The sequence below is a fragment of the Physella acuta genome, unplaced genomic scaffold (genome assembly GCF_028476545.2).
Source record: "Physella acuta isolate Inbredline_101_S28 unplaced genomic scaffold, ASM2847654v3 ptg000446l, whole genome shotgun sequence".
Classification (NCBI taxonomy): Eukaryota; Metazoa; Mollusca; class Gastropoda; family Physidae; genus Physella; species Physella acuta.
In genome coordinates, this window is record NW_026731965.1 from 159,362 (window position 1) to 182,500 (window position 23,139).

Below are 23,139 nucleotides of genomic sequence, written 5' to 3' on the forward strand. Positions count from 1 at the left end.
AAGGGTGGGGGGCAATGGTTCACAGGGCAACTGGTAGGTTTCTATCAGGTAAACTGGTAGGTTTCTATCAGGGCAACTGGTAGGTTTGGTAGGTTTCTATCAGGGAGACTGGTAGGTTTGGTGGGTTTCTATCAGGGAGACTGGTAGGTTTCTATCAGGTAAACTGGTAGGTTTCTATCAGGGCAACTGGTAGGTTTGGTGGGTTTTTATCAGGGAGACTGGTAGGTTTGGTGGGTTTCTATCAGGGAGACTGGTAGGTTTCTATCAGGTAAACTGGTAGGTTTCTATCAAGGCAACTGGTAGGTTTCTATCAGGTAAACTGGTAGGTTTCTATCAGGTAAACTGGTAGGTTTCTATCAGGTAAACTGGTAGGTTTCTATCAAGGCAACTGGTAGGTTTCTATCAGGTAAACTGGTAGGTTTCTATCAGGTAAACTGGTAGGTTTCTATCAGGTAAACTGGTAGGTTTCTATCAGGGCAACTGGTAGGTTTCTATCAGGTAAACTGGTAGGTTTCTATCAAGGCAACTGGTAGGTTTCTATCAGGTAAACTGGTAGGTTTCTATCAAGGCAACTGGTAGGTTTCTATCAGGTAAACTGGTAGGTTTCTATCAAGGCAACTGGTAGGTTTCTATCAGGTAAACTGGTAGGTTTCTATCAGGTAAACTGGTAGGTTTCTATCAGGTAAACTGGTAGGTTTCTATCAGGGCAACTGGTAGGTTTCTATCAGGGCAACTGGTAGGTTTGGTAGGTTTCTATCAGGGAGACTGGTAGGTTTGGTGGGTTTTTATCAGGGAGACTGGTAGGTTTGGTAGGTTTTTATCAGGGCAACTGGTAGGTTTCTATCAGATCAATTGGTAGATTTCTATCATGGTAACTGGTAGGTTTTTTCAGGTCAACTGGTGGGTTTCTATCGGGGCAACTGGTAGGTTTCTATCAGGTAGACTGGAAGGTTTCTATCAGGCCAACTGGTAGGTTTCTATCAGGGCAGCTGGTAGTAGGCTTCTATCAGGGCAACTGGTAGGTTTCTATCGGGGCAACTGGTAGGTTTCTATCGGGCCAACTGGTAGGTTTCTATCGGGGCAACTGGTAGGTTTCTATCAGGTAAACTGGTAGGTTTCTATCAAGCCAACTGGTAGGTTTCTATCAGGGCAGCTGGTAGGTTTTTATCAGGGCAACTGGTAGGTTTGTATCGGGGCAACTGGTAGGTTTCTATCAGTGTGACTTGTACGTTTTTATCAGGGCAACTAGTAGGTTTCTATCAGGGCAGCTGGTAGGTTTCAATCAGGGCAACTGGTAAGTTTCTATCAGGGCAACTGGTAGGTTTCTATCAAAAGAACTGGTAAGTTTCTATCAGTGTGACTTGTAGGTTTTTATCAGGGCAACTAGTAGGTTTCTATCAGGGCAACTGGTAGGTTTCTATCGGGGCAACTGGTAGGTTTCTATCAGGGTGACTTGTAGGTTTTTATCAGGGCAACTGGTAGGTTTCTATCAGTGTGACTTGTAGGTTTTTATCAGGGCAACTAGTAGGTTTCTATCAGGGCAACTAGATGGTTTATGTTAAGGAATTTGTAGCTTTCTATCAAGGCAACTGGTAGTTTTCTATCAGAGGAACTGGTAGGTTTCTATCAGGGTAACTGGTAGGTTTTTATCAGGTCAACTGGTAGGTTTCTGTCGCGGCAACTGGTAGGTTTTTATCATTTTTAAAAGAAGGGAACTTCACTATCTATTCATATACCGATGTCACTAGAACAGATGAACTCTACTTCATCCATCTGCACCATGTATCTAAGACAAGAACGTTTAAAAAATTATTTTTAAGGTAATTTTCTAAAGGCATGGTGGGCGCAATTTTTATAAACATTTCTTGGGGGCACTTTGGTAGGTGCAATTCTAAGGTATGACCGGGCGCGGTCAGCAGCCCCCCCCCCAGTCACACCACCCCCTCAGCTATAAAGTTACTGAATTTAAAAGACAATCGATCTCGACTTGGTACAATCACAACTTACAATACGTGTGTTATCAACAGGGACATAACTCAGCTGAATTGATCGAACAGTGGCTTTTCGGAACAGACTAACGATACAATTACGTACCAAGGTCGTTATTTGAATTATTAAGGGTTGAAGTAATGGGGTGTTGTGTGTATGGTAGAGGCTTGGTGGCAGGGGGGTAATTATTCCTTGAGTCAAGGTTTCGACTTATTTGTTCTCAAAAGTAAGAAATTAATCAGTTAATTTTAACAGAGAAATTAATAAAATATTGTGGTGTGTTTTTACATTGCATAATTAAATTGTTGGTGTATTCATGTTATTTTATTGCAAAGAACAAGAATGTGAATAAATTTACTTTAAAAATATGCATGTATTTCATGTGTAAAAAATATTTATAGTATATAGAAGTTATATTTATAGTTACAGTGTGAAAACAATTTTGAATTTTCTATCCTACAGCCATTGTAGGCTACATCTCTCGGGAAATATACCTCTTGGAGAGATTCTTGTTCAAACTGCACATCGCACTTCCATTGTTTCAATGACGGTGCTTAAATACGCAAATAATTATAGATTTTAAAGTGGGATTTAATTTTATTAAATACAATCTGATGCGTGTTTGTGAGTGTTTGGATGAGTTTTTGTGTGTATGTGTATGGTAGTGTGAGTAGATGTGTGTGTGTGGTTAGTGTATATGTGCGAGCGTACTTGTGTATGTGCAGTAGTAAACTCCGCAGATACCACACGTCAAAGTGTATACATCATGACGTCTTGATACGCTTGAGCTACATTTAAACAATATCAATAACATCTGCAGCAAACAAATGAATTACCCATCATGCGGCATATCTAACTTAATCCAGCCAATAACCCTAGCATTGACGTAGAGACTGACCATTCAAAGCCACATAGTCAACTAGACAACATGGCAGCCTCTATCAAACTCTTTTTATCCACCATCTCATTCATCTGTCTAGTGCTCACTGAGAGTTTGGTTGATGCAGCTTTCGTGGAGACTCCAGAACCAGCCTATGATTATATCATTGGTACGTAGTATATCTTTGCTGTAATTTTATTTAATATGCTCAACGATTGATCTCACAACATAAACTACATTTTCTCAACAACACATTAGAATTTTTTTTAAATGAGGATACACTCATTAATCAATTACACAGCCGAAAATATGTGGGTTAAAGTTAAATCGATACCTTACCTGGTTTGATCACCTGCATAAGGTTGGAGGGTATGTTTTCAAAAGCTGCTCACACTACGGCTTAAATTTGTTCACATAACAATCTGCAAGTAAGGATAGTAAAGTATAGTTTAATATTTAATTTAACCGTTTTGGTTTTAATTTTTTTTAAATAAGATTGGTATATATTTAATTAATAACATGAAATTAGGCCGTTTTACAAACCACACAACGAGATAGAAACATTACGCACTAAAGACATTTAAGTTTAAATTTCAACATATTACAAACATATTTGAAATTAATGCTTACCAACTAGACAATATGTTAAAGTTGTCTCTATATCGACAATTGATTTATTATTAAAACCATCCCAGGTCAAGCAAAACAAATATACACAAAAATAAAGTTTTTTAAATAAAGCTTCATTTCAATTTTTAACAAAACCTTTTTTTTTTTTTGCATGGCAAGTTGGAGGAGGGTCTGCTGGCTGTGTGTTGGCCGGCAGGTTGTCTGAAGACGATGACGTCACTGTGTTATTGTTGGAGGCAGGAGGCAACGACAAGGGGAACCCTAACATCACGACCCCCGGGCTGACACTGCTCAACTTGCGGAGTTCTGTAGACTGGGTTTACTACACAGAGCCTCAGCCTGGCATCATGGAAGGGTTTGAGAACAACGTGTGTATCATTCGTTAATATAATTTTACATCTTTTAGATTTTACCCTAGTAAAAAACAAGGTTAAAACTAACAAGTAGCTGGTTTAAATAATAAACAGCTTATTAAACGTTGATATCTTATTAAATAAATATATATATATATATATATATATATATATATATATATATATATATATATATATATATATATATATATATATATATATATATATATATATATATTTCACAATAGAAGTGTACCTTTTTTACTTTCTCGTATATACGAAGTATAGAGAAAGTCTTGTACTCGTGAAAAAAAATAGAGATTATTACAAATCTCGACGTTTTACACCACCCTGAGTCGGAAAAACATATTTTTGCAATCTTGTCCGTATGTCTGTGTGTCTGTGTGTGTCTGTGTGTCTGTGTGTCTGTAAACACGATATATTGAGTACCGTTACAGCTAGGTTGAGAAAATTTCATATATCTTTTATCAAAGTCGTAGATCCGTATCAACTTTTGAGCGATTTCCGATAACCGGAAGTGGTACTTTTTCTACTTTGAATTTTTTCAAAATTCTGTAACTTAAGTACTATTTCAGATAGATAAATGAAATTTCACATGTAAGTAAAAGATCTTATCCTCTACTTTCTATAAATTTTTGAGTAATTTCCGTTGACCGGAAGTAGAAATTTACGCCATTTCCGATTTCTCAAAAAAACGCATGTGAATTTATAAAGTACTAATAATATTCCGCACTATTATGCATATTTTGTTTTGGCGTTCGCTTGGTGCGCAATTCTTTTTTTCTACGAGATTTTATTCTATTTTTAAAAGTTAAATTAATTAAAAATCAAGTCTATATTCCGAGTTGCCATCCCACGTGGTGTTATATAAAAATATTCGAGAAAGTTTAGGGGAGATCACTCTCGGTTTATTTTTCCTTATTACTAGCGTTCATATTGGCCTCGTGGTAAAGTTCTAGGAGGTAGCAGCAGTATAAACTTAATGCAGTGGGTCCGTGGTTCAAGACACGACTACAACAGGTGGGCTGATTACCTGGGAACCACTGACTGGGACTACAGACAAGTCTTGCCTTACTTCAAGAAATCTGAGGACATGTTGATTCCTGAACTGACAGATTCTGGTAATTAAACAAACCAATCTATATATTTTTATCTAGCGGTCCAACTAAATGATTACAAATTTATTTAATTGAATATCGTATTACGTTTAATATGACTCTGATGTTAGCTCGTTAGGGTTGTAATATCTCAATGTAAGTAGGCCCTGTAGGTTTTATATGAATTTAATGAGTTTAATTTTTTTTTTTAAACACAATAGTGCATTATATACCAATTAAAGATTGATGTCAAATACACATTTTAAAAGTAACAATCATTTTACAAATACTTTTAAGACACTATAAATATTTTGAATAATGAAATTTGTTTGTTTTTTTGTTTGTTTTTGTTTTTTGTTTTTTTTTTGGACGTATTGCTTTGTCGTTGTTTTAATTTGGTTTCATGTTAAATTGTTTACTTATTATCTATCACTTCTAGACTACCACAACCAAAATGGCCCCGTTCCAGTTTCAAGATTTTCCAACCAGCCAATCGTAGAGGAGATTATCGAAGCGGCAAACACTGTTGGATACACTTATAATAAAGACTACAATGGCGAAACTATGCCGGGTAATTAAACTTGAGAACGAAATTTATTTTTAAATTAGACACTTGGGTTTGCTTTTACCACAACAACGTTTATCTGTTCAATTCTTGAACAAAGGAAACAAAAACAAATCTTTCTAGAATACACAACTTTATCAATTTAAAACTGCAAAGTAAATATTTTATTAAAAAACCATATTTCTTATAAAAGCAGAGTCAGATCCTTTAATTGAATGTGTTTAATATATTCGGAAAAAAAATTAAATATATCGTTGAAAATCCTTTGATCTATTTTTCCATTTTTTAATCATTAAAGCTCTTTCCGCTTTAAAACCACATTATTTTTGCCATTCGATTGAAAAATTTTCAATAAAGTCGTAAATTCCAATAAGCAGTACGCAAGTTTTAAAATTACTAAAACATTTTTGTATATATGTTGTTTTTTTTATATCCACAAGCGGTCTCTCAGCTCACTACAACTGTCTCAATAAGAACCCATTTCCAGTAATTCAAATTTTATATATTTACAATGTTAACTCACGAAAATCTCATTTTGAATCTCATATATTTTAAATTAATTTTAACTGCATTTAAAGTATACATTAGCAAAAGGAAAAAAAACTAGACAAAGCTCACAAGGCGGCATAAGGTAAGTTGGTGCTCACATAGAAATTTTATAAATCATCGAACTAAGAAAACAAAAGAACAAAAAGCGGGAGATAATTCTTGTTTATACTTGATATATAGCTTTGATTAACAGCAGTCTATTAATATTTTAAAAAATAGTAGCCATTGTTTTTGTTTTAAATTGAAACACCGACGTATTAAACAATTTAAAATTTCTAGACACATGAAAGTTGAGAATAAACGTATAAAACAAATAGTAACGTTGTTTTCAATAAATTCAAAATGCGAAATTTAACTCGATTTTTTTCCCGTAAATATAACCGTAAAATCAGCCTGCTCTAAACGTGAAAAATACCGAGTTTTTAATTCATAAGATGTACAAGCTGATCATTTTATATGCAAAAAAACACAAGTTTTGTTTGTATTCATATTTTAGCCCATGTAAAAGCTATTTACTGTACAGGTTTAGCATATAAGCTCTATTGATTATTTTATAACTGAAATTAGGACGTTTGTTTAAGTCGGTGTACAATCATTGATTTTCTTTCCGTCGTGTTTGATAACAATAGAAACGATAACACGTAATCTACGCTAGATTTTTACAAGCTTTTATTTAACTCACTTCCTCTGTCTGTCGTCAGTCGTTAGTCTGTTTAGATCGAAACGCCCGAGCGAACTTGCAGGGACTTCTAACTGACAGATACGATTCGAAATTGGTACGTGGTTCAAGACATAAAGACAATGCAACATGACAATAAATTTGACTTCATTGGTTGCCTGATTGTTTTTTTATGAATTAAAATTTTGTCCAAATTAGTAGGCTGTTTTATCAAACTATTCAGCGCCATTAGACACGCGTCATCACGTTCAGTATGTGCGCAATGGTTTTTAGTCATGCAACTATTGTAAATTTAAAACATTTAAAGTACAAAAAAATATGATTAAAAAACGTTTTAATATCAAGCATTTAATTAATAATGCATTTAAAAAGTACAAAATAAATTACGCACTACTATTTGAATAACTGTAAAGAAAAGCGTGGGTTTCTTCCTAAATATTAGTAAAGGTATCCAATAGATACTAAAGTGACCCACGCTTTTCTTTCAATGTTCAATCTGGTTTAGTTTCTACTGGTCTTCTTTATACAGGTATCTCCTATACCCAGGCCAACGCCAAAAATAGCCAGAGGTGGTCAACAAGTAGAGCGTATGTCCATCCTGTTCTTGACAGGTCAAACCTCCATGTGTCGTTGAATTCTTCTGTTACTAAAGTAAGGACATTGTATCAATCAAACTAGGCCTATTCTACCTAACATATATTTTTTACGCAAGATTTGCATTCTTCGAGACACAAAAAAAAAGATCTAAAAAAAGAATAAACAAGCAACAAGCAATCCTAACATTTGATTCAACACAAACGTTATGCCACGAATTTCGGAAGTCTGTGAGTTAGGTCAAATTTGGTTGAGACACCTTCTATTTTATTAAATCCCATCAGGATTGTTTAACTTTCCAAATAAACAGATACATTCTTTTATTGTTCTGTTTTGGAAAACTGGCATCAGAAGCCTGTTAACAATCATCTCAAGAGATTAATCATTTAGTGCCGTAACATCTTCCATCTAGGTGTTATTTCAAATTTTGTTGAGACCCCTTCTAATTTATTAAATGACATCAGGATGTTTTAATTTTCCAAATAAATAGATAATTTTTACAAGCTTTTATTTAACTCACTTCCTCTGTCGTCAGTCGTCAGTCTGTCGTCAGTCTAGATAGAAACGCAGGAGTGAAAATTCGGACACTTCTACTTGACCGATACGATTCACATTTGGCACGTGGGTCAAGACATGAAGACAATGCAATCTGAAACTAAATTTGACTTAATTCGATGCCTAATTAATTTTTTATGAATTAATTAAAATTTGGACCGAATTAGTAGGCATGTCTATCCAACCACACCACACGCGTCATCACGTTCCATAGCTGCGCCTTCAGGTTGAATAGCTGCGCCATCACGTTCAATAGGCGCGCAATGGTTTTTAGTCATGTAACACTATCGTAAATAAAACATGTAAAGTACTGAAAAAAAATTCATAAAAAAACGTTTTAATAACAAGCTTTTATGTACTAATGCACTAAAAAGTAGAAAATAAATTATACACTACTATTTAAATCACTATAAAGAAAAGCGTGGGTCTCTTCTCAAATATTAGTAAAGGTATAAAATAGGTACTAAAGTACTAAAGTGACCCACGCTTTTCTTTATAGTGATTTAAATAGTAGTGTATAATTTATTTTCTACTTTTTAGTGCATTAGTACATAAAAGCTTGTTATTAAAACGTTTTTTATGATTTTTTTTATCGTTCTGTTTTGGAAAACTAGCACCCTGTTAACAATCATCTCAAGAGACTAATCATTTAGTGCCGTCTAGGTAAACATACGACAGCAGAGAGCGCGGGGTGTGGTATTTGTTAAAGATGGCGTCCAGCACTCCATCAGAGCCAGACGTGAGGTCATCCTGTCTGCTGGGACCATCGGCTCTCCACAGATTCTCATGTTGTCTGGGGTCGGGCCTAAGAAACATCTGGAAAGTTTGAAGGTTTTTCTCTTATTTAAACAGTAGTTACTTGTAAAATACGGTTTATTGAGAAAACTAAGAACATTTAAAATTTTATTACATTAAACAGTGCGCGTTACAATGAATTAATTTAATATTTGACGGAAGTCATTAAAATCGTAATTTATTAAAGAACAATAACATGGTTTGTTTTAATTATTTACCGTAGATCCCTGTACTAGCTGACCTGCCTGTTGGAGAAAATCTACAAGATCACATGTCTTTTGACGTTGGTGTTAAGATCAATGAACCGTTAAGTGTTGATCCTGCAAGTCTCGGAACTCCGCAAGTCTTTCAACAATACATAGTCAACGGCACAGGTAACTATGTTGTTCTTGTGATAAAACTTATAAGACAGCTTTAGTTTTATATGGACATCAGTTACAGCATAGAAAAATCAGAAAATATAAAGCCTAAACTTTAAACTACACTGTATTTAAAATGAAGTTGTATTTACGCTTTGTGGATTTGTATGAGAGTAGCTTCCCGTGGCGATTTAAATAGTCACAAACCACAAACGCAAATGACAAACCGCAAACACAAACCACAAACTACAAACCCAAACCACAAACCACAAACCACAAACCACAAACCACAAACCACAAACCAAAAACACAAACCACAAACTACAAACCCAAACCACAAACCAAAAACACAAACCACAAACACAAACCACAAACACAAACCACAAACACAAACCACAAACCACAAACACAAACTACAAACTACAAACCCCAACCACAAACCACAAACCCATACCACAAACAACAAATCACAAACCCAAACCACAAACACCATACCACAAACCCAAATAACTCTCCATAAACCCAAACCCAAACTACTAACCACAAACCCAAACCACTAACCACAAACCTAAACCAAACGGCCCTTTAAATGTGTTGAATTTATCAACTCAGTAAATATTGCTGGTAATATTAAGTGCATAAAGCAAGAGTGAGCTCCAAAATATTCGCACACTACAGGTAGTGTTAGGGTAACACTTCGAGTGGGATTTGACTACAAAAACGTTAGGTATGTATGCAACAAAACAGTTCATTTTCCAAGAAAACACATAGATCTAGAGGCAAAAGGCTCCTACATTATGTATCTTTATGTGAATTTGGTCTGAAAGCTTCACATTCTGAGCTTTCTTTGAAAATCCACAAATACAAGTAAATATTACAATCCTGTTTACTGGAAATCGTTCAAAATTTTCATAGAAATCTACTTTTGGGATTTCATAATAAGTGTTGAGAACCAGCATTAATGACTGAAATAAATTATATGATTTTGTTTTGACTAAAGTAATTATTTATTAAGAATGTGTACGGGTACGTGTACTTGTGCTTACGATGTACAGGTTTATGTACATTAAATACACGTATAAATGACTTTGCTAAGTGAAAGCCATTCTTTATCTTAAACCTTAACTTCAGGTCCACTGGCATCCACACTTGGAGAAGCTATGTAATTTAAAAGTTTTTATCGAAGAGGGTTATACAGGGACTGGCCAGACCTGCAAATTCTATTTCTAAGTATTCTTTCTGGAACCAACAGGAACGTGTTTGGATACAACTCACAAGTAAGAGCTTGCAAAACTTTTCAAAACAACACCATTACAATTTATGTCATGTTTTTAAGAATTCCATTGTGTCTCAAAGTGATTGTTTGTTAAGTATTGCAGTCAGAAAAAATATTTTAAAGTGTGAAATATAGACATCCAATTAAGAATTAATTGTACTGTAACTTATCTGTAGAAGTACAAACAGTCTCGCACACAAAAAGAGTTTATTAAAACTTAATCATATAAAAAAAGATTGCGTGAAAGGGGAAGTCATTCTAAATAATATTGTGTTGTTTACATAGAGAGCAGAGAACTCACCGAAGTACATTCTGAATTATATATTCTTATATATTTTGCCCTGTGCATATATAGAATGAGAGAGAAAGAGAGAGTTGGGGAGATAGAGAAAAAGTTATACAGACTTTTGGCATATTTTTAATTGATTGTGATTGCCAAAATTATATTCTTAAAATGTGCACATTTTATTTTCCAGTTTTGCATAGTATTATAAAAACTTGGTATACAAGACATTTTTGTTATATGCTCAAATACTTTAATATGTTGAATATGCAAATGCAATTCCCATAGGTGAGAGCTGATATGTCCAAAAGAGACACAGCTAAGTTCGGATTCTCATGTTTTCCTGTAATGTTACATCCGGCCAGTCGAGGAAAAATCACCTTACGGTCAGCAAACCCTTTCACTTACCCGAAAATAGAAGCCAATTACTTAGCTGAACCAGAGGACGTGGAGACTTTGATTAAAGGTATTTGATATCAATACATTCAACTTAAAACTAGTTCACAGTTCGTGATTGGTGTATTAGAGTGGGGGGGGGGGAGGGAGAGAAATTAAACTTTAGTCAATCGTTTTGTAAGATTTAATAAACTAATCATCAACTTTCGAAGTTTAAAGTGTCTATATTTTCCCGAGCCCTATGAAAGAAAAAAACATTGTTTTAAAATGATATGTGCAATATTAGTGTTAGAGCATATTTTCTCAAGTCTTACATTTGTGAAGTGCCTACTTTTCTGAGTGTATATATATGTGGTCCTTATTGTCTTCTAATAAGTTACATTTTAGCAGTGACGTAGCGAGGTCGGGTGTCACCCGGTGCGGCACTTAATGGTGTCACCCCCCCCCCCCCCCCCCCAGAGGCATAGAGACCCTTCCCAGGGACAAACTTTCAAATTTTCGATTTGCACCCCCCCCCCCTCAAACTTTCGATTTGCACCCCCCCCCCCCCCCCAGTTTTCGATTTGCACCCCCCTCAAACTTTCGATTTGCACCCCCCCCCCCCCTCGAGTTTTTCTCTATATATTTTGCTATTTTTTGCCTTGGTGTCACCCCCCTAAATGGTGTCACCCGGTGCGGTCCGCACCCCCCGCCCCCCCCCCCCCCCCCTCGCTACGCCCCTGCATTTTAGATTCATTGAATCATTACATAATATTTCAATACAACTAAATTTATAGCAACAAAGTAGCTTCAAAATCAGTTATTAATAATAGGATTTTAATTTTGAATAGTATTTTATAATTTAAGATTTTTATTAAATCATTTCTCCCACAAGGAATCCGTGAATGTCACAACCTGGTCAACACGCCAACAATGAAAGCTATCGGAGCTGAGTTGACTGAGGACACGCCAGCCTCGCAATGTGCACAACACAGGTTCGGATCCCACAAGTACTGGGAGTGTGTGGTCAAGCTGAGGGCCAGCACTGAGTACCACCCTGTGGGGACATGCAAGATGGGGCCAAGGAGAGACAGAACGGCTGTGGTGGATGGGAAACTCAGGTATCCATCCGTTTAAAGCATCAGTATACGTTTTAGTATGTTCTAACTTCAATACAAAAACTCAAGTATTCATCCATAAAGCATCATGATATGTTCTAGTATGTTCTAATTTCAATAAATGGGTTGTCATTTCTTTGTAAATTATACAACAAGCCTGATAAATCAGAAGAAGAATTAGCCAAACCACACTTGAGACAAATCTACCCATACCACACTTGAGACAAAACTACCCATACCACACTTGAGACAAATCTACCCCTACCACACTTGAGACAAATCTACCCCCACCACACTTGAGACAAATCTACCCCCACCACACTTGAGACAAATCTACCCCTACCACACTTGAGACAAATCTACCCCTACCACACTTGAGACAAATCTACCCATACGACACTTGAGACAAATCTACCCATACCACACTTGAGACAAATCTACCCCTACCACACTTGAGACAAATCTACCCATACCACACTTGAGACAAATCTACCCATACCACACTTGAGACAAATCTACCCATACCACACTTGAGAAATTTTACCCATACCAAACACGAGTCAAATCTACCCATAGCACACATGTCAAATCTACCGTAAAATCTTTTTTTTTACCAAACATTTTTCCAAAACTTGTGTTCCAGGGTTCGAGGTATATCTGGTCTCCGTGTGGTAGACGCCTCTGTGATGCCATGGATTGTGTCAGGGAACACAAATGCTCCTGTTGTTATGATAGCTGAGAAGGCAGCGGACATGATTAAAGGGAAACAACCACTTAAACCAATCGACTTGTAGAATCACTCAAAATAAAGAGATGTTTTTTTCTTGTTTATTGAACTGAAAATCTGTTAGCATGGGAATTTTTTTTTAATTGTTACATATCAGATAAAAACATTAATGAATGTGTCAAATAAACATGATTATAATTTCCTTTGTAAGCAATTGATTTGATAATTACTTTTTACAAAAGCAAATATATGATTACCAACAATAAATTTCCTGGGCTATTTAATTTTTTTTATAATAATTTCACTATGTGTTAGTTCCTTCACGCATGATGCAAAACGTTGAATAGCTTTTGTAACCTATTGGGTAAAGGGGAATAACTCAGTTAATGTTTTTAAAAACTTGCCTCTTCTCCTCTTGTATAACTAAATTATTTTTGTTACACTTGACTTTTCGTCAAGAAAGGCCGACTTTTTAGCGCAATTTCCATTCTGGAGAATTGCGTTTATTAACTCATTTCTGGGAATGGATGGATGAATGTATGGATGTGTGTCCGGGCTTTAAGTCGTATCTCCTCCTCAACGAAGCAATATCGATGACTAGTTACAAAAGCAATTATGTTAAGCAAGCTACGAGGATGAACATAGGCCATAAAAATTCCGGGTTTCTTTCATGGATTTCCCGAAAAAGCCAAAAAACCTCGAGAAAATACAGTTTTTTGCCCATATCTCGGCAACCAGACCACTTAGCAACTTGAAACATGTACCAATCGATTCCTGTCATAATTTAGAACAATATTGCCGAAGAAAGTTTTCAAAAATATCCTTTTGTTCGGTCACAAAAAAAATTTTGAATTAATTAAAATTTGGACCGAATTAGTAGGCATGTTTTTCCAACCACACCACACGCGTCATCACGTTCAATAGCTGCGCCATCACGTTCAATGGCTGCGACATCACGTTTGGTAGCTAGGCGCGCAATGGTTTTTAGTCATGTTACTCTATTGTAAATAAAACATGTAAAATACTGAAATTTTTTTTAATAAAAAACGTTTTAATAACTAACCAATGGTTTTACTAACCCTGCTCTTGATTTACGCTACGACAGAGCTATTTTTAGATAACATAAGGAAATTGCGCTAAAATTGTCACTAGACTTTTTTTAATTACTTGTTTATTTCTAGCACAAGCATTTTTGTAATGTGAACTATTTCTTTAAACTATTTGCATATGACACTGTGCCTATGAAACGTATTTTTTTGTTTGACTTTTTTTGGCTTTAGATAAACAAATTAATCAAATAAAATAAAAATAAAAAATTTAATCATTTCTTTTAAAGTTACACCTACTCCAACATTATCTACAGATTCTGGAACAGGTTCTCATTGTATTCGTGCAAAAGTTCTTGTGGATGTTGAAACAATTATTCTTTCTTCAGGTTTCTTTGTTAAATGGTAATCTTAGTCAAGATAGTTTCATCAAATCTGTATATATAATTCTCTTCTTGGAGACGTTAGAAAGCGCGCCTTGCAGTCCCCACTCTTCCTCTCTAGGAAGTCTTGTGAGTTGTGGTTCACGCTAAATGTTTAGTGACGGCTATTAGGGGCAGATAATTTAGTATGAAACGATTTTAAACTTAGGGGAGGTAGCTAAGAGTAGGCTGCTTTCACGGGAGGGGGGGGGTAGTATCGTCCTTAACGAGCTACTTATAGTGTTTTAAAGCAAATATTTTCAGTGACAGCACTGGTACTGTCGAATTAACAAATTATGAAATACTGAAAAGTAGAATATAAAACAACTAAATAGCGGCGCACGTATGATACGCCGCGTGTCGGCTCGTTTAAAATAAACTGTTTCGCGTTTTTAAAAATCACATTATACAATCACGTTTAACCAGCTTTGAATGTTGTGTATAAATTTAAAAAAACATTTTTCGTTATCAACATATTCTAATATCTTTTTTCAAAGAATTATTTCCATCGTTTAAAGAAATGTAATTCGTAACTTACCGATTTTCATAGCAGATATTCTTCAAACGTTTAAAGAAATGGAATTCATAACTCGAAAATATATATATTTTTTCAGTTTAAGGTTACATTTCTTTTTATTTTCATTCAGTCTAAGTTATAAACTGTGGTTTCATTTTCATAAGAAAATCATTGATTGTACATGAACTCCGTGATCGATATTATGAAAACCCCATATTATAATAATGTGTTCTCAAATCTTGGCCGATAAAGTTTTTAACTAAAATTATTGTTTTTTGAACCACACGAAACACTTCTACCATTTTTGATACATTTTCTGTGATAAAAATCTAAACAAGTAAACTGTTTAGGCTTTTCTTATTTAATCAAATTTAGTTACCAAAGATACTAAAAACTTTAAATACATATTATTATCCATCTTTAGTATAGTCCAACACAAAAAAAACAATTTAATTTGTTTAACCATATTTACTTTAATAACAGTTTAATAACGTATGATATTTCAAAATATTCAAAAACATTTCGAAACTATTATCGTTTGTGTTCAAATTAAATAACACAAAAAAAATTTAGTATTCAAATTTCCATTTTTAAACTCTCCTTGATAAGAGATTGGAAATTATTTGAAATTAAACCACCTCGCCGTTTTAATATGGTCCGCCGCCTTCTCGGCGATCATGATGACGGATGTCTGTGGGTTCCCTGACACAATGTCTGGCATTATAGAGGCGTCCACCACACGAAGACCACGCACGCCTCTCACTCTGTGAGGTCAAACACATATCAGATTAATTAGTGATCAGGTACAATAGGCATTTGACAGCTGTAGTCAAAACTTCAAAAGCGAAAAACATTTTTAGAGTGTCAGAGATGAACCAGAGGCGTAGCGAGGGGGGGGGGGCGGGGGGACATATGTCCCCGGGCGCCGACCTTAGGGGGGGGGCGCCAAATTGAAAGTTTGAAAGGGGGTGCAAACCAAAAGTTCGAGGGGGGTGCAAATCGAAAGTTTGAGGGGGGGGATGCAAATGAAAAGTTCGAGGGGGGGTGCAAATCGAAAGTTTGTCCCCGGGCGCCGGGAAGGGTCGCTACGCCTCTGAGATGAACAGGCGGCTGCCACCAGATTTAAATTTTAACGTGCATTTTTATTTAATCCAATACTGAGAGCTGATGCATATAAGTCTCTGGTCACCTTAGAATAAAATGTCACTATAGAATAATGAAAAGCGGCAAACAGGAAGGGTTAATCAGATTAATTTTTTACTTTCTTGTTTACAGAGTATAGAGGAAGTATTGAAATCGTACACACAAAAATCACATGAAATTTTGACAGTTTTCATCACTTTACATCTCAGGACTTCATCACACACGGAGTATAGAGGACTTTTTTTAATCGGGCAAAAATTATAAATTCAGATTTATCAAAATTTCGGCGATTTATACGTATTCGAGTCGGAATAACTGGGGTTTGGAATTTTGCGCGTTTGTCTGTGTGTATGTATGTCTGTAAACACGATAACTTGAGTACCGTTACAGCTTGGTAGATGAAATTTCATATGTAAGTATTATATCAAACTATATCAAATTTGTAGTTCTGTATCAACTTTTCAGCGATTTCCGATCAATGGAAGTGGAACTTATTCTACTTTCAATTTTTCAAAAGCCTATAACTTGAGAACTGTCTACGGTATATTAACGAAATTGCATCTATAAGTACAAGATCTAATTTTCAGCCTTATGTCAAATTTTGAATAATTTCCGTTGACCGGAAGTAGTAATTTACGCTATTTCCGATTTCTCAAAAAAACGAAAATAAATTTATAAATTACTAATATTCCGCACTATTATACAGATATTGTTTGCCGTTCACTTGGTGCGCAATTCTTTTTTTCTACGAGATTCTATTCTATTTTTAAAAGTTTTAGTAATGAAAAATTGATTTAAATTATGTTTATATCCCGAGTTGCCGTCCCCCGTAGTGTTATATAAGAATATTCGAGAAAGTCTAGGGGCGATCACTCCCGCTTTATTATGACACTCAATGACGGCACAGATTCTGCAAGCCCACGCAAGAAATGTTTTATTGTAAAGGCTAAGGTACCTGAGCTGTGAGTCCACCACGGCCGTAGGGTCACCTCTGGGTCCCATCTTGCAGGTCCCCACGGGGTGATAGTTGCTGACTGGCCGATATTTGACCAGACACTCCATGTACTGACGAGATCTGAACGTGAAGTTAGAACAATGGGGGGAAGGTGTGTTGTCAGTTAACTCAGCCCCGATAGCCTGCATGGTGCTAGTGTTGACAATCTTTTCACACTCTCTGATACCTGGTGTAAGAGTATATATATATATATATATATATATATATATATATATATATATATATATATATATATATATATATATATATATATATATATATATATATTTCTGTATAAATATGTGTGTGTATGTGCGTGTTCGCGTGTGTGTACGTATTTGTTGTGTGTGTGTGTGTGTATGTGTGGGTGGGTGTGTGCAGTCATGTATGTATATATGTGTGCATGTTTGTGTCTCTGTGCGTGTGTTTGTGTGTGCGGGTATGTGTGTGTTTGTGTGCGTGTGTTTACTGTGTGTTATAAGTGTGTGTGTGTGTGCATGCAGAAGTGTATGTATATATGTGTGCGTGTTTGTGTTTGTGTCTGTATGCATGTGCGTGTGTTTGTTTGTAGGGTACTCACCGTCCACTAAAGTGTCAAGGTCAGACTTGACATTAAAATAATTGGCATAGATTATCGGTTTAGCATTGGGATCTGTTGACCTAAGAGTTATCCTCCCCTGACTCTTGGTTCTTATTACCGAAGCAATACACAAAAACCCGTATTCTGCTGTGTTTCTCTTGGACATCAGAGCCAAAACCTACGGAAAAAAACAAAACTATTTGCTTATAATTTGACACATGTGCCAACTGCTACTATATATAAAAAAATATATACCAGTTACATATTATATACATATCAGTTACATATATAATTATTGACATTTATATACATATATATATATATATATATATATATTATTTATTTATTTATTTATTATTTATTTATTGATTTATTTATATACATAGATGCAAAGGTATATAATAAAGACATACATCTGGAGTGTAGCCGAATGTATTTTCTGAAGTATTAGAGAGGATGAGCGCAAACTCTAAATGAAGATTCGGCATGTCAGTGGTGTTGGTGGTTGACTTAAAGGCAAAAACTTCGGCCATACTTGTGGCTAGCGGACCTGTGGTATTTATGAAATTTTGAAATCTCCGAGTAATTATAATAAAAGTATAAGTCCCCCTTTCATACCTTCTATTCATAGAGCCGATGAAGAAGAGTTTACATGTTGCTTGTCGTCGACTTTTAAATTGGAGGTGTGGTCAGCACTATGCCTAGTCATCTTTACTTTCCCTAACGTGAATCAGGCACCCATTAGAAATGGGTGAATTCATGGGCCGTTTTACAGTCTCGAGTACAGATCGGGATCTGAACTCGAACCTTCAGGCTAGCAGTCTTATGCCCTACCATTCGACCACGCCATCCCGTAGTGTGTCGAATGCATGTACCCTGAGGATGTGTGCTGACTGACCTGTACCGTTGACAGTGTACTGAGCAATTGTGGCTGGGTCGCTTAACTTTCTTCTAGAGATGGTCAGCGACTCGTTTATTTTGACCCCTACATCAAAGGCAATGTGGTCTTGGAGGTTGTAGCCTACGGGAAGATCTCGCTTTATTCTAATCTGGTGAGGACACAAATATTGGTTTAAGTGTTTCGGTTTGATAAAACTGTAAACGTCTACAATCTAGTTTTAAATACATTAATTTACATTGGAAAGAAAAGTACCTTTAAATCTTCCAGATGTTTCCTAGGGCCAATCCCAGACAGCATGAGAATCTGTGGAGAGCCGATGACCCCAGCAGATAGGATGACCTCTCGCCTGGCCCCTATAGTGTAGGTTTTACCGTTCTTCGTGAACACAACACCGTTTGCTCTTAGCCAGTCTATGTTGATCTGACCAGTGGTAAACAAATAATTCAAGGTTCTACATAAGGCCAGTGGTAAACAAATAGTTCAAGGTTCTACATAAGGCCAGTGGTAAACAAATAGATCAAGGTTCTACATAAGGCCAGTGGTAAACAAATAGTTCAAGGTTCTACATAAGGCCAGTGGTAAACAAATAGTTCAAGGTTCTACATAAGGCCAGTGGTAAACAAATAGTTCAAGGTTCTACATAAGGCCAGTGGTAAACAAATAGATCAAGGCTTTACTACACAAGACCAGTGGTAAACAAATAGTTCATTCCTCTCTACATGACATTTTTTGTCTGGTATATTATATAAGAAATATTTGTTGAGATATTATGTCTGAGAATTTTGTTTCAGCCGCTGTGATTTATTTATTTTGTCTGAAATATTAAATTAGATATTTCTTCTGATATGTTATATTCTTAGATATTGTGTCGAAATATTATCACAGATATTGTGTATGATTCATTATTATCTTAGATATTTTGTATGATATATTATTATATTGGATATTTTGTTGAATATATTATTATCTTAGATATTTTGTATGATATATTATTATATTAGATATTTTGTTGAATATATTATTATCTTAGATATTTTGTATGATATATTATTATATTAGATATTTTGTTGAATATATTATTATCTTAGATATTTTGTATGATATATTTATCTTGTATTAGTTATAACTGTAACCAATGGCGGAGACAATATTTAGATGTTAACGTTCGTCCCGTACTTTGGTGACAGTAGAGTTGAGCGAGACGTGAAGGTTTGTCCTGTTTAACGCTGGGTGGATGTAAGCTCTGGACGTTGACCATCTCTGGCCGAATTTGATGTTGTTTTGTGTCCTGGTAATACCTGAAAATAGATCATTAAAAAAAATCTAATTATATTTAAACAATAACAACAAAATTCTTTAGAGGTCGTTATACATTTACTAAAAACCGATCATAGAGTGTTACTAATTACATATTACATTCAGAGTTTCTTCCACGAATCTCTTCGGGTGGGGGGGGGAGGCGGAATTTATATAGACAATACATACTTTTAACAGTGTCCGCCCCATCCCGACCCGGAAATTTTATCCCCCCCCCCCAAATTCAAGTTCTCCCCCCCCCCCCCCTCCCCTAGAGAAAAAGTCAAAAAGTCTGGAAGAAACACTGATTACATTGACACTATGTAAGAGCATTACCGTCCATTGTCTCCCCGTTGTAATCTGGATTTATTGTGTATCCCGCAGCAAGACCCGCCTCCAGTAGTTTGGGTACGATGGGCTGGGGGTCGGGGTGTGTCACGGGAATAGGTCCATCCCGTCCATGATAGACTACACAGCAAAAGTAGTAAAGTTTAAAAATAGAAGTTGTAAGTTTTTTATATAAACCTCGATATCTGAACTATAAAATCTGTAAATGTTTTACTTTGATTCATTTCAAACTCTTTACCTAGAAAAAAAAACCGTTTCTAAATAAAAAAAAAATAAAATGATTTTGCCAAGTCAAAATATAACCTGAGTTCCTGAGTTCCAACACCAGCATGTCCTCCAGCTTCTTGAAGTAAGGTAAGACATGGTTGTAGTCCCAGCTGTTATCTCTGACGTACCTGGCCCACCTGTCAAAGTCGTGTCTGGAGCCTCGAGTTATCTGCATGCCATTGATGCTGCCAGTACCGCCTAGGACTTTACCACGAGGCCAGTACGAACGCTGGAAAATATTTCATCACTTTACAGACAAGTCTTTAGCTACTGTAACTTTTATATTAAGATTTAAATTAATTTTGAATAATAAGTTTAACGTTTGCTTGAAATACATCAGTTATCAATAATTGCTTACGTAAACGAACCAATCAACCCATCTAATGACTCACCCCACCCATCAACACTCCCATCTGATGACTCACCCCACCCACCAACCCTCCCATCTAATGACTCACCCCACCAACCCTCCCATCTAATGACTCACCCCACCAACCCTCACATCTAATGACTCACCCCACCAACCCTCCCATCTAATGACTCACCCCCCTGCCCTCCCATCTAATGACTCACCCCACCAACCATCCCATCTAATGACTCACCCCACCAACCCTCCAATCTAATGACTCACCCCACCAACCCTTCCATCCAATGACTCACCCCACCAACCCTCACATCTAATGACTCACCCCACCAACCCTCCCATCTAATGACTCACCCCACCAACCCTTCTATCCAATGACTCACCCCACCAACCCTCACATCTAATGACTCACCCCACCAACCCTCCCATCTAATGACTCACCCCACCAACCCTCCCATCTAATGACTCACCCCACCAACCCTCACATCTAATGACTCACCCCACCAACCCTCCCATATAATGACTCACCCCACCAACCCTCCCATCTAATGACTCACCCAACCCACCCTCCCATCTAATCACTCACCCCACCAACCCTCCCATTTAATGTCTCACCCCACCAACCCTCCCATCTAATGACTCACCCCACCAATCAATCCTCCCATGATGCCAGGCTGTGGTTCTGTAACGTAGCCCCAGTCTACACTGGACCCTATGTTGAGTGCAGCCAGCGCTGGGATTGTCAGTAAAGGGTTCCCCCTGTCGTCTCCACCAGCTTCTACCAACAACACGGAGACGCCCCTGTCTTCTGACAGACGACCTGCCACAACACATCCTGCTGACCCGGCACCCACTGGGGAGATAAAATACAAATCCTCCTAACATTCTATAGAACCCTAAATTATTAAGTTAAGTTTACAGATGAGTTTGAGAGAGGTGGGGAGTGTGGGATGGGGTTGGGATTAAACCAAGCTTTGAGACAGAAAACGCAATACAATATAGTGTTAATACATGTTTTGTCAAGAGTATAAATGAAGAATGTATATTTTTTTAAAATACCGTGTAGCATGATAGGGGCTGAGACCACAACACCACTAAATCTATTTTCCTTGAGAATAGGGCTGGTAAGTAGGTCACCAACCAGTTATATGGCTCATGCAGGTTTTATTGAGCCGTAGAACTGGTTGGTGACATACTTACCAGCCCTATTCAAGCTCAACTGTAAAGCTGCTTCATTTTGGAAATATGTCCCACAACTTTAATTTGTTGTAGAGAAACTTTTACCCCGACAACAACCAAGCTAGACAACACCTTTTTTTCGTCAAGGTGTTTTGTCGTGCGTGTTTTATTTGTTAGCCTGCATCTCATGCTGCACACATGGATGTGGTTCTAGCAGTGGCGAGGGTGGGGTTGGGTGGAGGTGCTAGGGGGAGGGGGGGGGGGGGGCGGCCGCACCGAGCGCCAATGTTTTGGGACTCTAAACGGGGTAAAAAACTAATAACTTCGTTCTAAGCGATAATACTGAATTATACACAGTCAAAGTTAATATAATAGACTTCTACTTGGCGTTACATGTTGATGTATCTGTTATCTTCATCAATAGGGTGTAACCAAAATATAAACTGTTACACTGTTACATTATAGTAGCTGTTAAATCTCATGATGTGTTTATCCGACCATCATCTAAATGAATTCATCATTTTCCTATCTATCGACAAACCACAACTTGGGGTTCCAATTAACCAGTATGTTTAAATGAACAAACTAAACGGTCGATAGATCTTTATTACAAGCTTTTATTTAGTCCACAACCGCTGTTTATTTGTTTGTTTATTTGTTTGTTTATTTGCTTGTTTGTTTGTGGGTTTGTGGCAAATATTGTAGCTCAATTTTGACGGATTTCTGCTGCAGCAGTTTCGTTCAAACTTTCCAGATATGTTCCACTTCGATGACAATACAAGTCTATCTATTTTTAATTTTAGATGTATAATTAGTCAAAAAAAAATTAATTAAACGTTTTTAAACTGAGGGGAAATAACAAAATTAAATCACTCAGATTACGAGATTCAATACCGAAAGACTAGACGCGATCACCCAAACAGTCTGGTGAGCTGCAGATAACGAAAATGTTTACAATCGTAAAGCCGGTCGATATTTTAGGGGCAGATAAAAAAAAAGTTTTTAAATGACTTGAAAGTAAGGGGAGGTAACAAAATTAAGAAACTGTTGTCATCTGTAAAACATGGTCACGGACGACAGCTTTCACGGGACAGATAATCATCTTTCAGATATCGCGAGTTACTGATGGTTTTTTAAAGCAAATATTTTTAGTCGTGTCGATTTTATAAATTAGGAATCGCTATAAAGTAGAAAATAAAACAAATATTTAAAAAACTTTATGAATTCAATGATCATG

The 23,139-nt window shown here is 36.4% G+C and overlaps 3 protein-coding genes across 3 annotated transcripts in view; 2 read left to right on the forward strand and 1 right to left on the reverse strand.

Moving 5' to 3' along the window:
- Positions 1-2,911: 2,911 nt before the first annotated feature.
- Positions 2,912-12,017, forward strand: LOC131943191 (choline dehydrogenase, mitochondrial). Its single transcript, XM_059303201.1, has 10 exons — positions 2,912-3,038; positions 3,659-3,867; positions 4,802-4,994; positions 5,410-5,541; positions 7,293-7,414; positions 8,576-8,743; positions 8,931-9,081; positions 10,198-10,343; positions 10,914-11,091; positions 11,896-12,017. The coding sequence occupies exons 1-8, from the start codon at positions 2,918-2,920 to the stop codon at positions 10,230-10,232; spliced, it is 1,131 nt and encodes a 376-aa protein (XP_059159184.1). The 5' UTR covers positions 2,912-2,917; the 3' UTR covers positions 10,233-10,343; positions 10,914-11,091; positions 11,896-12,017.
- LOC131943200 (glucose dehydrogenase [FAD, quinone]-like) lies at positions 10,974-12,912 on the forward strand. Its single transcript, XM_059303209.1, has 3 exons — positions 10,974-11,091; positions 11,896-12,121; positions 12,762-12,912. Exons 1-3 carry the CDS (start codon positions 10,974-10,976, stop codon positions 12,910-12,912), a joined length of 495 nt encoding a protein of 164 aa, XP_059159192.1.
- A 2,498-nt stretch (positions 12,913-15,410) lies between these two features.
- The window catches only part of LOC131943188 (glucose dehydrogenase [FAD, quinone]), an 8,443-nt gene continuing 714 nt past the window's right edge, over positions 15,411-23,139 (reverse strand). The window contains exons 2-11 of the mRNA XM_059303197.1: positions 21,368-21,576; positions 20,396-20,588; positions 20,081-20,212; positions 19,625-19,746; positions 18,701-18,868; positions 18,446-18,596; positions 17,961-18,097; positions 17,548-17,725; positions 16,929-17,154; positions 15,411-15,594 (exon numbers count right to left, since the gene is read on the reverse strand). Coding sequence (XP_059159180.1) covers positions 15,450-15,594; positions 16,929-17,154; positions 17,548-17,725; positions 17,961-18,097; positions 18,446-18,596; positions 18,701-18,868; positions 19,625-19,746; positions 20,081-20,212; positions 20,396-20,588; positions 21,368-21,576 — 1,661 coding nt within the window. The 3' untranslated portion in view covers positions 15,411-15,449. The remainder of the gene's footprint in view (positions 15,595-16,928; positions 17,155-17,547; positions 17,726-17,960; positions 18,098-18,445; positions 18,597-18,700; positions 18,869-19,624; positions 19,747-20,080; positions 20,213-20,395; positions 20,589-21,367; positions 21,577-23,139) is intronic.